Genomic DNA, 13891 nt, shown 5'->3' with positions numbered 1-13891 from the left:
CCGACTGCGCCACCCAGATGCCCCTGGGCTTTCATTTTTAAGCCTGTCCTTCTCTCCCAAGATTTCAAAAAATGAGCACACATTACTTAATGAGAATAAGAATAAGAGTAATCAAGAATTTTTTTTAGTTGTGGTTTGTTTTTTTAACCAACACAGACACTCAGGGCTTGCCCTGTCCTGTGGGGACAGCTCAGTCCTTAATTTGATCACCCAGCGAACGGAGCATACAGCGGGGCCAGGCCCTGCACTCCCCAGAGACAAGAAAGTTCTGGTCCGAAGGAGACCTCAACTCACAGCTCCCGCTGGGCACAGAGGGGGTCTGCTGGGACAGCAGGGAAGGTGTCACGTCTAACAGCACAAATGAAAACACGACAGTGGGGAGGGCAATGCCAGCTTGCTAGCCAATGACTCAAGCCGCCTGGTGGTCTGTGAGGTGGAGCTGAAGGCAGAGCCTGCTCCTTGTACACCCAGGGCCCTCCTGTCAATCCCCCGTCTCGCCCAGTCAGCTCCCCCCAAGAGGTGTCCCCCCAACTGCGCCGGCACAGTGCGCCCAGCTGCACTGGGGATCGGGCTTCAGCAGCTCTGGGCTGGGCGCTCTGACCAGCTCCGGACCACGCCCAGGGCAACGTGGCCGTGCCCACGGCCGGCGGACCACACTTTGAGTAGCAACACCCCAGATGACTTCACCTCCGAGCAGCCTCAAAACAGACAGCGACTTTCAAGGCAGAATCTTTGCTTCTGGCTCCTCCGGTTGCCCTTTCCCTCCCTATTCCCCCAAACTCCCCCTCCCATCTCTTTGCTTTCACATGAAGTATGGGGAGGGGACCAGGGAGGAGGGGGCCAGGGAGCTGGAGCCCAGCCTCAGCATACAGAGAGGCCTGGGTCCCACCAAGACACACTAGTGCCCAGCTTCCCTGGAAGGGGTGCTTTCTGTTTTAAGGACAAGCTCAAGTTGACTCAGCGAGTTGAAGGCTGGGGAGAGAACACCCCAGAACAGAGACTCACAGGCCTCTGAAGCCACAGGACTACCCTGACGTCAGAGACTGTTTCTATTTGCAACAGCGAGCCTAAAAAGCTCAAGAATAAAAATAAACCTGACAGAACGGAAACCATTCAGCATAGACAGGGGCGGCACTCAGCAGCTCATGAACATTTTCCCACGTTGTCCTCCCAGAGGCCATCGCTCCTGAATGGCTCCTGAAAACATCTGAGGAGAGCAGACCCTGATTTATAGAAGGCTCCCCTCACCCCGTGGTGGCATTATTGGAAAAAACACTCACATAAATTTGTCTAACACCGTCACACAACATACCTTAAGTAAATGACTGAGAATGAAGATAATTTCCAATGTTTTGAAGAAAAAAAAATACAAACACCTACATTTCAAATGATAAAAAAAAAACAAAATCTATCTTTAAAAAGCAATTAGGGGCACCTGGGTGGCTCAAGTCAGTGGAACCGCTGACTCTTGATCTCATCTCAGGTCTTGATCTCAGGGTCATCAGTTCAAGCCCCGCATTGGGCTCCACACTGGGCGTGGAGCCTACTTTAAAAAAAATTAATGAATAAAAAATAAATTAGGGCACCTGGGTGGCTCAGTCGGTTAAGCGACTGCCTTCGGCTCAGGTCATGATCCCAGGGTCCTGGGATCGAGTCCCACATGGGGCTCCCTGCTCTGCGGGGAGCCTGCTTCTCCCTCTCCCACTCCCCCTGCTTGTGTTCCCTCTCTCGCTGTGTCTCTCTCTGTCAAATAAATAAATGAAATCTTAAAAAAAATAAATAAATAAATTAATTAATTAATTAATTAATTAAAAAGGACTTCAGCTCAAATCCACAATAGTTAGGAACCCCAAAGTGTTACTTGGATGGAGTGGTGTGGGGTGGGGCAAATAGACCACATTCTTTTTTTTTCTTTTTTAAGATTTATTTGAGAGAGGGCAAGCATGAGTGGGTGGGGAGGGGCAGAGGGAGAGGGAGACTCCCAAGCCGACTCCACGTTGCCAGGACCCTGAGATCATAACCTGAGCCGAAACCAAGAGTCGGATGCTTAACCGACTGCACCACCCAGCGCCCCAGACCACATTCTTTACACCAGGCGACATATTTTTCTAAGCAGCACTGTCTCACGTATAGTCGTACCCCACCTCCCCCCATAAACAAAGGGTGAGCGACAATAAACCCGTATTCCTTAAGCTTCTATCAGGTGTCTTCAGTCCTGTGTGGTTAAGTGTCCTCTCATTTTAAAGACGATGGAAATGGGATCACACAGTCAGAAAACAGACTAATGGGAACTCGAACCCAGGTCTCTGGGCTCCATGGGGTGGGGGTCAAGCACAGCCAGGAACAACCTGGATCCCAATAATGGACCCCAATGACCCTGGAAATGTCCTGTACAGAGTCAGTTTCCCAATCCCATGCCACCCTGCCTGGAGGTGCGGGGGTCTGCTGTCAGAGGTCAGGGTCAGTGCCACACTCCGGAGCCTTCAGAAGCCCCGCCCATGAGGAGGTGGCTGGACAGTTGCCATCGGCCCCCCTGCTGCAGGATGTCAGGCCCCCCAATAAATACCAGAGCAGCCCACGTTCCCGCAGCCCCTGACACTTGGCTCCAAAGCGCTGGGCAGAGGCAGCAGACGAAAGGCAGGCGTTTACAGGGGTCCACCCCTCCTGGGCCCCAATCACCTGGAAATAAAATCTAGGGAGGGTTGGTGGCAGAGGGAACCCAGCTGGGGATTAACCATTGGATGCCTTTAACTGTGTACCTTTTAAAACAATTTCTGGACCACTGAAAACATTACCCAAGTAACAAATACATTTTTTAAAGCCCAACAGAGACTTGAGCATCCATGAGCCTTGGTAAGAAGCACACGACTCGGCCCATGGGCTCGCTCTCTGGCTTTAAGTGAGGAAGCCCCCTGGCTCTGAACTCACATTGCCTGGATTCAAGGCACCTGCGTGAACCAGCCCTCCCTCCCCGGGCTGCAACCCCCCGGGCCCCACTGCACGAAATAAGTGAGAAGTCAGGGAAGTGACCCCTCCCTCCCCCTCCCCGCCACCTACCCACGCCTTACCCCCTGCCTCCCCCTGCCTTCCACTACTGCATTAATTCCAGCCAGACCCCTCACCACCACCACCACCCCCCCAGGCCATGGCCCCAGGCTCCTTCCAGAAGACCCAGCTCTCCACCCTCTGGCCCAGCCTTATGTAATCATCCCCCATGTGCCCTCCTGTGGGATCTTCTGCCCTGGCCTCTAACTGGGGCACACCCCCTCTCCCACACAGAAGCCCCTCAATGCCCTCCAAACCAACGCCCCGTGAACAGCTCACGGGCTCTCTTTAGGTCTGGCCCTGCCGCCCTCTCCAATCTGGCCACTTGCCAACTCCTTCAGGGCCAAGGCCCCAGTGCTTCCAAACCACTCCCAGTCGACAGACCCCCTTGCCCAGCTTCTGGGTCCTTCCCATCTGTGCTCCCTGCCTGCAATGACATTCAAGTCCCTCACTCCCCACCCGCACCTGGTCCAGCGTATCCTGTATCAAGAGGCATCAACCTCCCTACAAGGCCTTCCTCACCCTCTGCCCATCCCCACTTTAGCTGTCCCCTCCTGTGTCCTCTCAGGCCCCCAGCACAGAACAGACAAGCCCCAGAGCGCCCCGGGGCTCGCCCATGAGCTCAGGGACAGTCCCCACGGCAGCCCCCACCCAGATGCCCAGCACCCATCCTCCAGCTCTTGCCATCCTTCCATCTCTTTCTCAGTCTTTCCCTTTCTGCTTGATGCTCTCCACCCAACCTCCTTTCCCGGATGGCTTGCCCGGAAGCAGAGCAAACATGTATACGAGGCACTCCAACATCCCAAACAAGCAACATTCTGGAGAAACCCGGAGCAAAGGCCTGCTGCCGGCCCTGCGCTCTTCTGCAAGCTGGGGAACCTCCTTTCCGTCCTCGCCCGCCTGAGAAACAGGAGCTGCTCCAGAGACGGGCTTTCATCATGTCTGAATTCTCAAGGAATTTGGAAGGAGGACGGCCCATCTCTGCTGGGTAGCTGTACCTCCCACACTTCGGCTTGCTCCTTTGCATTCTAAAATACAACTCCAGCCCCTTCTCCTACAGCCGGTCCTCTCCTTCTCCTCCTGCACTCTGCAAACACCTGGTGGAAAGCCCCAGGACATGTGAGGCAGAGGGAAGGATGCAAAACACCACTTCCTGAGGCTGGAGGTCGCAGGACAACAGAATGTGCTGTTCTCGCCTGATCTCCTTCCATCAAATTCAGGGCTGCCCTAGCAAGTGGCGGTGGGGTCCAGGGACAGAGATCTTCCCAGGCTTCCCTCTCAAGCCCTCCCCACAGAGCAGGTCAGAGCGGGGAAAACGCTCCCCAGGTGACACCGTCCTGCAGGGCTGATGCAAGCTTCCTGCTCGGCCCTCAGCAGAGCCCAAGGCCACAGATGACCCAAGTGGCCAAGACATGTTTGCTCCCAACAAAGGCTCCCTGGGTGGAGGGACAGTGGTAGCTGTACCATGGCTGGCACCTGGTCCTTTCTAGCACCTCTGTGTTGCAGGAGCAGAAGCAGAATGGCCTGGGGAGCAGGCGAAGCCCTGGTCGGGACTGTGGGCTTGAACCTGCCTCTTGGCCTGGCTCTGTCAGGACGAGGCTTATAGCCACCAGCCAGGCTCACCCTGCCTCCTTGGGGAAGCCTTCCTGACTGAACAATCTCTTCCAGACTGCCGACAGCGGAAGGCGCCGGGCTTTGGTCCCTGTGAGTCCCCCACACCTGGGGCCTGGGACTCAGCAGGCCCCCAGGAAAGATCTGCTTGCTGAGTGCTGCTGCAGAGAGAGCCGGGTCTTCCCAACCTGCTGGCCACCAGGGGCCTCCTCAATGGCCAAGCAAGGCCTGAGATGGTGGGTCAGGGGCCTGTGCACCCAGCATCCTCCCTACAATAACACCAAGGAAGAAACTGAGGCAAAGGGCTACCTGCGACCATCAGTCACCACAGGCAGCCCCTCAGGACGAAGGGGATGGGGGGCACCTTGTCCCACAGCGTGCTCCACTCTCCCCTCGTCTTCCTGCCTGAGCCCCAACATTAAACAGAAGGCACGACTTCCACTCCTCCCGGCCTCCTGGACTCGGGGCTTCCCAGACTACATGAGCAGGGAGAACAGCAGGTTCTCCGTATCAGAGCATCACCTGGCCTCACAGAGCCCGGTTAGGGGAGGCCGGTCGGCCTGCAGACAGGCCCAGCACCTCAGTGGATGCACAGGCCGGGAGTCTGAGTGGCCCAGCCCGGGGGGGGGCCTTTGGATGGCCTGGGAGCCGGGCCACTGCCCCCTCCAAGACGGTACCTGCTTCAGAGCCCGGTTCTGAGAAGTCAGTGGGGTAATGTTCAAAAGCAGTGGCCTTCACACGAAAGCCCCCAGAATAAATGTTTAAAACTATGTATCTATTTGTACATTTGCAAGCTGACATCTAAAATTTCTCATGGTTAAGTTTAAATACTTGTAGAGGATGTAATTTCCAACATATTATAAATATTAACATTTCAAAATAAAACTGTTACTGTTTCTCTTTTAAATGGATCCAATGGAATCTAAATACCATCACGATTTGAGATCCACCATCATCCATCCTAAAATTACAGAATCCGGTTCTTCCTAAACACTTGGAAATTTAGAAAAGTTCCTTTTGCATCCTCAAATTCCAATTTCCAAACCACATCCCTCAGTGTATTTCACGTGTAAAGGCCTTTTACTGATTAGTATTAACACGACGAGGCAAAAAAAAGTAAGTATATAAATGCTTTAATTTTTTTAATTTCATGTGACCATAAAGCTCTGTCAGAAATTTTCTTCTGGACTGAATTATTATTACAGTTACTATTAGTACATAATTGATCCCTATGACAGAAACATTACAAACTATACAAGGAATAAACATAAAACATTAAACCTTATTAGAAACACATCTCAGGGGCGCCTGGGTGGCTCAGATGGTTAGGCGTCTGCCTTCGGCTCAGGTCATGATCCCAGCGTCCTGGGATCGAGTCCCGCATCAGGCTCCCTGCTCCTTGGGAGCCTGCTTCTCCCTCTGCCTCTCTCTCTGTCTCTCATGAATAAATAAATAAAATCTTTAAAAAAAAAAAAAAACACATCTCAGTAGAGAGACGAACAGGAATTTTTAAGAAGTATTTCATGTATCCACAGATGAAGACAGAGCTTATTGTCAATTGTATTTTTCAATTCTTATAGACCCAAGTGCTGAGACCACTTCCTCAAACAAATAAAAAGATGGAAAAAGATTTACATAGCAAATTCTCTGAGTTCCTTTAAAATGACATGCCAAGAGTTACAGTAATCGTTATCCAAAATCATTTTTAATGTTCTATCAGCTGACAACTGAATCAGGTCCTTTTGCAATGTTGCTGCAAGAAAAGAACTGGAGAAACCTGACCTGCCCCGAGATCACAGTGACCAGCCGCAAGGCCTCGGCAGGTTTGATGCCCCAGGGTCACATCTGCTGTGAACAATGTAAAGAACAAGCCTCCTGTGTGCCAGGCATGGCGCCAACTGCTTTACCCAAATTAACTCAATTAGGCCTCACGTGATCCCAGGGGACAGGTACAACTATTATCGCCATTTTACAGATGGGGAGACTGAGGCCCCGGGTGGTTAGGCAACTGGCCCGAGGTCACACAGCCAGAAAGGTGAGCCCAGGTGGTCCTGCCCGTCACTGCTCTGTGGAGACGGGAGGAGGACCGCTGTGGAAAGGATGCCAGGAAGGAGGGTTTACAAGCTCCTTCCTGAGCACGTGTGCCGCGGGAACGAGCACGTGAAGGAGTTGCGGAGCTGCAAGATTTGCTTTCTGAAATGTGCTCCCACCCTCCCTTGGAGAGCTTACCCACAGATGCTTCTCGCAAGCACACGGCGTTGGTGCCTGGCACACCACCGTCCCCAGTAGACGTTAACACTCACGTTGTTACGACCACCATTCACTAGCAGCAGCAGAACTAATGCTGCCGACCGCGGTCCCGACGCAAGGACACCGCACGATCTTACCAGCATTTTACCCTCTTGGTTCCTGACCCTGGGCCCCAATATCCTTTTTTTAAATAGTAGCCAGAGCCCAGGGGCGCCTGGTTGAGTGAGTCAGTTGGTTGAGTGTCCGACTCTTGGCTTAGGCTCAGGTCATGATCTCAGGGTCCTGAGATCGAACCCCGCCCTGGACGCCGCGCTCAGCAGGGGGTCTGCTTGAAGATTCTCTCCCTCTGCCCCTCCCCCCACTCACTCTCTCGTGAGCTCTGTCTCTCCGCCTCTCTAAAATAAATAAATAAATCTTAAAAAAAAAAAATAGTAGCCAAAGCCCAGGTGATAAGAGGCCTGGAAACATTTAGTAAATGGAACACTGAGTAAAACTAACATGCGAAAGAGCCCCGGTTAGCAGAAAAACCATGGGCTCTGGAGACACACGGACCCACAATCAAACCCCGAGGCTGCCACTTACCAGCCAAGTTCCCCAAGGGCCATCCTGAGCCTCCGTTTCCTCATCTCTAAAACACTACTCCTGTCACCAGCTGGCTGCACAAAAAGGGACAATACCAATGGGGCAATGGACCCAAGAAAACAAGAAAGACCGGCGTTGGCTGACGGCACGCTCACTCCCCCCCTCCTGCCCCCCGTCGGTCACCGACACCTCGCGTGTGGCAAGCACCCATCCCCGGCATCCAGCGGCCCACAGGGGCCTGGCTGATTCTGAAAAACCAGCCAAGGGTCTAGGCTTCCAAATTTTGCAAAGAGTCCTTCTCTGCATCTTGAAATTTCAAGTTCTCCAAACACTGGGGGGACACCAGGAGGAGGTGCAGAAAGGCGTCGCGGTGGATTTTTTTTAGGTACTGGTGTGGAAAGCGTCCAGTTTGGCTTCTCTCTGGTCCCCAGCCACCAGTTCCTCCCCAAAGTCATTACCAAAGTGAACAGCAGACACATCAAGGAAGATTTTGCAACTCTTCTTCTGCCTGGTAAATTCTAGAACAATGGCTCCAAGCCTCCCGTTCCACCCTGGACTAAGTGGATTAAAGGTTTTAGTCTAAATCTTCTCAGGAAGCCATGTAAAGCAAACCCACTGCCCCCCAGGTTGCCCTCACATCCTGGAACTCCAGGGCCCTCTCCCCGCCCCTCCCCTCCCACCTGCGGCAGGGGTAGGAGCATCCCACAGTATGAGTCTGGGGTCTTCCAGGACAGGAATCAGGTATTGGGGGAAGGGCACATTTCTTCCCCTTTTAAGTAATGTGTTTGCTGGTGAGCACACGAGTTCACTTCCTCTAAAAACTGCTCCCCACAGAAATTTCTGTGCGATTCCTGACAAGCGCTGTAGCTAACCTCAGGGAAGGCTTAGAATCCTCCCGGCAGCCACTACCAATCAATCAGAAATGGCCCCGAAAGCACGTCTTAGCCATTCCTGAATTCTGACTTCTCCCTTTTAATGTCTAAGAAATTTAGGTCCACAGGAAAACTCGGTGCAGATCACACAACTCTGCAGAGCCAAAATGAGCCTGGATGAAAAATCGACAGTCGATGAGGGGCTTCCAGAAACTACCTCCTCCCCGGAAACCAACCTCAGCCTCCAGGTCACAAGTTCAACCCGCTAAAAGGAGGGAGACCAGAGGAAGAATTCATTCAGCAGCCCTCCACCAAGGCTTCCAGACAGGAAACCCAGTCCCACCCCAGCAACACTCCCCACGGCTGCTCTCAAAGTGTGTACATCTATTTTGGGGCAAGAGAGCCCACCCCAGGCCCTGGGAGGGCTTCTCTCTCCATCCATCCTTCCTTCTCCAGCCAATGAGCACCTGACCCAAGTCTGCCCCAGGGTGAGGCAGCACGGGGATCAGGAGTGCCCCCCGCACTGACTCTGTCCACTCTCCAGAAGCCAGGTGACCATAGGGGAGATCAGATGTGGCCGGACTGACAGCAGGGAGGGGACGCACCTGACCTAGGAGTCCTGGGGAGAAGGGCGGGGGGAAAGGGTCGTCTTGGAGATGATACCACTTACAAGCATGGTCCGAGAAAGGAGAGGGCTTACCCCCAGAGGGCCGAGCAGCCAAGGCAGGGGCCCGGGGGGCTCGTGCTTTCCTGGCAGAGACGGAGGGCAGACACAGACAAACCACGGGGGGCAATAGGACCCCAGATGCCTGGCTGGGGGGCCAGGCTCCCCCACCCTGCCTACCCCCACCCCCAGCCAGAGCCCCAGCTCTCCCCCACGGATGAAGAAACTGCAACTCCACAAACCCCGGAGACCACCAACCACAACCCACGTCCTGCCAGGGCAGAGATCGCGGAGACTCCACAGGGGGAGAAGTTAAACACGAGAAGTGAATGAAGGCGCTCAAGAGCCCAGACTCTTGGGGGAGAGGAGGAAAGGGGAGCCCTAAAAGGCCCACCCACACAAAAAACGGCGAGGGTGTGGTCTGTACTCACCTGCACCACTTCTATCCCTCGCTTCCTGTGGAGAGAAACAGAGAAAACACAGGTTACTCAAGCAGTCAGGAAGCATCCTTCCAGAACACTCACTGCAGCCAGCTGAAGGCATGGGAGAGCCTGCGGCTGCATCCCTCAAGCACAGTCCCCACAACAGCCCCATTAGCAGAGGGAAGGTTTGTGAACTCCTAGTCAGTCCTGAAGGCCACCTCTTGGCAGAGAGAGAGAGTCGTTTCCCAGAGGAACTTGGCTGTCGTTCTACAAAGACCCCAAGTTTGCTGGTTTTCCTCACAGCCAGCTGTCTCCCTCTCCAATCTCAGGGGCAGCCCTTCCTGGGCACAGCTCCACCAAGGATGCTCCCCTCCACCGCATTTACCACCAATGGTCTGACCTTCCCTCCTTGACTCCACCACCTCCCATGGCTCCCCATTTTCTCTGCTATCTGGTCTAACACCTTGGCCTGGCCTCCCAGGTCTGCCTCAATCCATCCACTCTCCCATGTTGCAGGAGGCCGCTGCTCGGCTCAGTTAGTGCAATCCTGGCCATCTCTAGCCCCCACTGACGCCCTATGCGTCCTCTGAGGCTGGTTCAACCACCACAGGCCTCGCCAATATTGCTGTCAGCCTGCCTCCTCCACCTCTCACCCACAATCCCATGGCCACTGTTCTCCCACACGCACGCCCTAACTCACCCCACCCCACTACACACAGGGTCAGGGTCTCTGAGGAATGCCCAAAGGCCCCCTGCAACTCACCCACCTTTACCTCCCCCACCCCAAGGATCTGGGCACACGGGCTGTGTCACTTCTCCAAGCCTTGGTCCACACTTTCCATCCCAGCCTTTTGGATGTGGCTCAGACAGAAGCTCTCCTAGGAAGCCTCCCCCGACCCACAACACCCTCGCCCCACCCACTTACCCAGAGCCAAAATACTCCCAAGAACCTGGGACCACCACCATCCCGGCCCTTCGTTCCAGAGTCCTGCTGGGCTGTCTCCTGGGGCAGGCACAGGGGTCTGTGTGGAATGCCAATGGCATGCCCATGGCCATGCCCGTGTGCATTTTCCTGGGAAGAAAGGCCGGGGCCCCCCACAGGTGCTCAGAGGAGGCTGTGACCAGGCAAGGCTGGAAATGAGAGCAGGGACTATGGCAGGTTCGATGGCTGTGTGTACTGCGTGCCTACTTACGGCGGCCGCCTGGCATACAGACACCCCCTAAACGCAAATACATAAACACTCAGCTCAGGGTCCTGTGCCCAGCCTGGCCCAGCACTCAGGGGCACACCAAATGCAACAGACATCGCTCAGGCCCTGGAGGGGCTCACGGTCTAGGGGAGGAGGTGGGCACAAAGCCCCCTGGGCACCATCACCATTCCCTCACACAACACAGCGGAGGTGACGCCTGCCAATCCTACATTTGTTGGTTAGCTCATCCAAGCGTTTCCCGACACCTCCTGAGAGCCGGCACCCAGCGGAACCTCGAAAGGAAGCCGCTACAAGAGACAGCAAGACAGACCGGTTCGCACCGTGGGATACGCTGAGCCAGCCTTCCCCTCAACCCCCAACACCTCAACACAGCCCCGGGCCCCGAGGAACCCAATCTGAAAACCACAGTGGCTGATGCTTTCAGGGGTCCCCACCATCACTCAGCTTCTCCACAGCTCCAGAACAGTTCCAGAATGATGGCCAATACCTCATTGGCTTCCCTGACGTCATGAGGGGAGAGACTGGGCACAGAGCACAGCCCTGGGCCACCAGCACCCACAGCAGGGACACCTCAGAGCCTCGGCCCCACTCCCAGATTGTCCTGCTCCACCTGAGCACTGGTGACAGTGACCAGCCCATGGCTACTTGACTCGTGACTGGGACTAACCAGGTTGGGTTCAGAGGGACTCCTCACTTTGCCCCTGGCCCTGCTCCAGGACAGAAATCTTGAACAGCTGAGGGAACAGCTCCTTGGGAAGTCCCCAAGGACAAGACTTGGGGCCGCACCACAGGAAGGACAGACGGCACCAAAGGGGACAGCAGGCGCGTATGGACGTGACCCGCACCAGGCGGACAGGGCCTCCACTGGGCTGTCGCCAGGCCCTGGGTTGTCCCTTTGAGTTAATCCTCACGGCATCCCGATTATCCCGGCGTGTGGCTCTCATCTCCTTCCGAGGCCGACTGCGGTCACTTCCAATCCGCCCACATCTGACACCGTCCCAGTCAGCTTGCCCTCCCCCAGTCCTAAAAAACAAACAGGACTCCAACTTTGAAAACACAAGAGACCCGTAACATAAAAAAAACAACAACAACAAGTTCATCTTGAGAACAGGCAGGCTGAAAATCTTAAGTGGGACTGAGCTCCCAGGAGCCAGACCAGCTCCTCTGTAGCTCAGAGCTCCAAGAACAGGATCTATCTTGACTCTGGCAGAAAAGAGGGGGGCTCCCCTTTCAGCCCACATCAGGCCACACGGGAGACACCCCCTCAGCCAGGGCAGCTAGGTGCACTGGGTGCTCTCGCCCGCTGATGCCTTCCTCAGCCCCAGCAGGGAGGGGCAGTGATGACCCGTTACTCGGATGAGCAAGCAGAGGCTGGGCAGCCTCAGGAAGTGTGGGCTGCCCCACGGCCGGACTGTCACCAGCAGGCACAGCAGGGCCTACAGGGGAGGCACAGAGGACGGCCAGCCTGGTCTCTGCGCCGCAGGGCCTCGGTGTAAGGGGGGAGCGAGGCCCCATAGTGAAGGGACCCCACGCGCACCACTGCAGCCCACTCCGCAAAGGAGAACGTAAACCTGCCGGGGCTTCATTCCTTCCTCTGAAACTCCTGTGGGACCAACAGACCAACAACCCTCACTTCCCAAGCAGCAGGCTCCTGAAATTCCCCAAGTCCGGAAATTGGTTTCTGACACCAAAGGGGAGGAGGGAGGAGAAGATAAGCCAGAGAACTCGCTGTCAAGGGATTACCAGTCTTCCTGAAAACGCCCGCGCCCCCCTCCCGCCCCACAGACGTCCTCACATGGGCGGTGTTTCAGGTTGTTCACTGCGACAGCGGAAGACCGAAAGACCACCAGAGGGGCCATTAACAAGCCACACGTGGTCCAAGAAATACTAGGCGGTAAGTAAAAAGAATGAGGAAGCCCTCCATGCACCCAGAAGGCTTTGTCTACGTGAAAATGCAAGGTGCAAAGCTCTGTGTGCTGAGTTAAGAACGGCCTGGGTTAAGAACAACATCCAGCACAAGAACGTGGGCTCGCACACACACAGAATGAATCTGAAAGTACAAGAAAGAATGAAAGAATATGGTGTAGGGTGGCCTTTGGTCAAGGGCAAGGGCAGCTGGAGGGAGGAGTGAGAAGACTTCCGTTTCACTGTACATTCTCATGCTGGAGTGTTGTGCCCGGTGCACCCAGCAACATATTCTCAAACACTAGGAACATTTTTTTTTTTTATTATCTTTTAAATAACAGGTAAAACTCCAGCTGCCACCATGCCCAGGGCTTGGCATAAAGGAAATGCCTGATAAAGGCATGAATCAATCAATCAATAACGTGAAGTAGGGGCGCCTGGGTGGCTCAGTCGTTAAGCGTCTGCCTTCAGCTCAGGTCATGATCCCGGGGTCCTGGGATTGAGCCCCGCATCGGGCTCCCTGCTTAGCGGGAAGGCTGCTTCTCCCTCTCCCTGCCGCTCCCCCTGCTTGTGCTTCCGCGCTCTCTCTCTGTCAAATAAATAAATAAAATCTTTAAAACTATATATATATTTTTTAAAAATAACATGAAGTAGAGGAGTTCAGGATTTATCTAGAAAAGCTTCCAAGTCCTGCTCATAGAGGAGCTGAAACCAGGCCCACTCTGGGAGCATGAGACTACCCTACAGGGAGCGTTCAGGCCCGATTCTAAGCACACTTAACTATTCGAGTATCTGGCAAACAGACCGGGAGGGCATGCACCGCCTGTCAGCTGTGGCCGCAGCAGGAAAGACATGGGTGGCTTTTTTCCTTGACATTTCCTTGTATTTTCTAGTTTTCTACAATAAGCATAGATATCACGCCCCAAATGATAGAAAAAGTAACAATAAAGGTTAAAGTGAAATAATTAAAGAAGTTTATTTCAACCCTGCACCTGGAGAAAACTTGTACAGGCTCTAAAACTGTTGCTTTCTTGATAAATACTGATTAATAAGTTTTGGACAGAGAACCACCCCCGCGGCTTATAATTATAAACCTGTTTTTCCGAAAGCTAGATCGCTGTAAAGGGAAGATCTATTTTGTAAAAGGACTCCTCCTCGCCAGAAGTCCAAGGAATTTAAAATGCTCATTTTCGAAGCAAACTATCCTTTCAGGGCAGGAGGGGGAGCAGTCAGAGAAGGCTTCAGGGAGGAGGCGGCGTCGGCCATTTCAATGAAGGGGAACTACAGACAGACACTCGGGAGGAGAGGTTAAAGAGGAACAACATGAGG

The 13891-nt window shown here is 54.0% G+C and overlaps 1 protein-coding gene across 1 annotated transcript in view; it reads right to left on the bottom strand.

The window, feature by feature from the left end:
- ITPK1 (inositol-tetrakisphosphate 1-kinase) overlaps positions 1-13891 on the bottom strand; it is a 169031-nt gene that overhangs the window by 119704 nt on the left and 35436 nt on the right. The window contains exon 2 of the mRNA XM_044917902.1: positions 9456-9480. Coding sequence (XP_044773837.1) covers positions 9456-9480 — 25 coding nt within the window. The remainder of the gene's footprint in view (positions 1-9455; positions 9481-13891) is intronic.

Source organism: Neomonachus schauinslandi, chromosome 9 (genome assembly GCF_002201575.2).
Source record: "Neomonachus schauinslandi chromosome 9, ASM220157v2, whole genome shotgun sequence".
Taxonomy (NCBI): Eukaryota; Metazoa; Chordata; class Mammalia; order Carnivora; family Phocidae; genus Neomonachus; species Neomonachus schauinslandi.
This window is presented reverse-complemented; position numbering and strand designations above follow the sequence as displayed.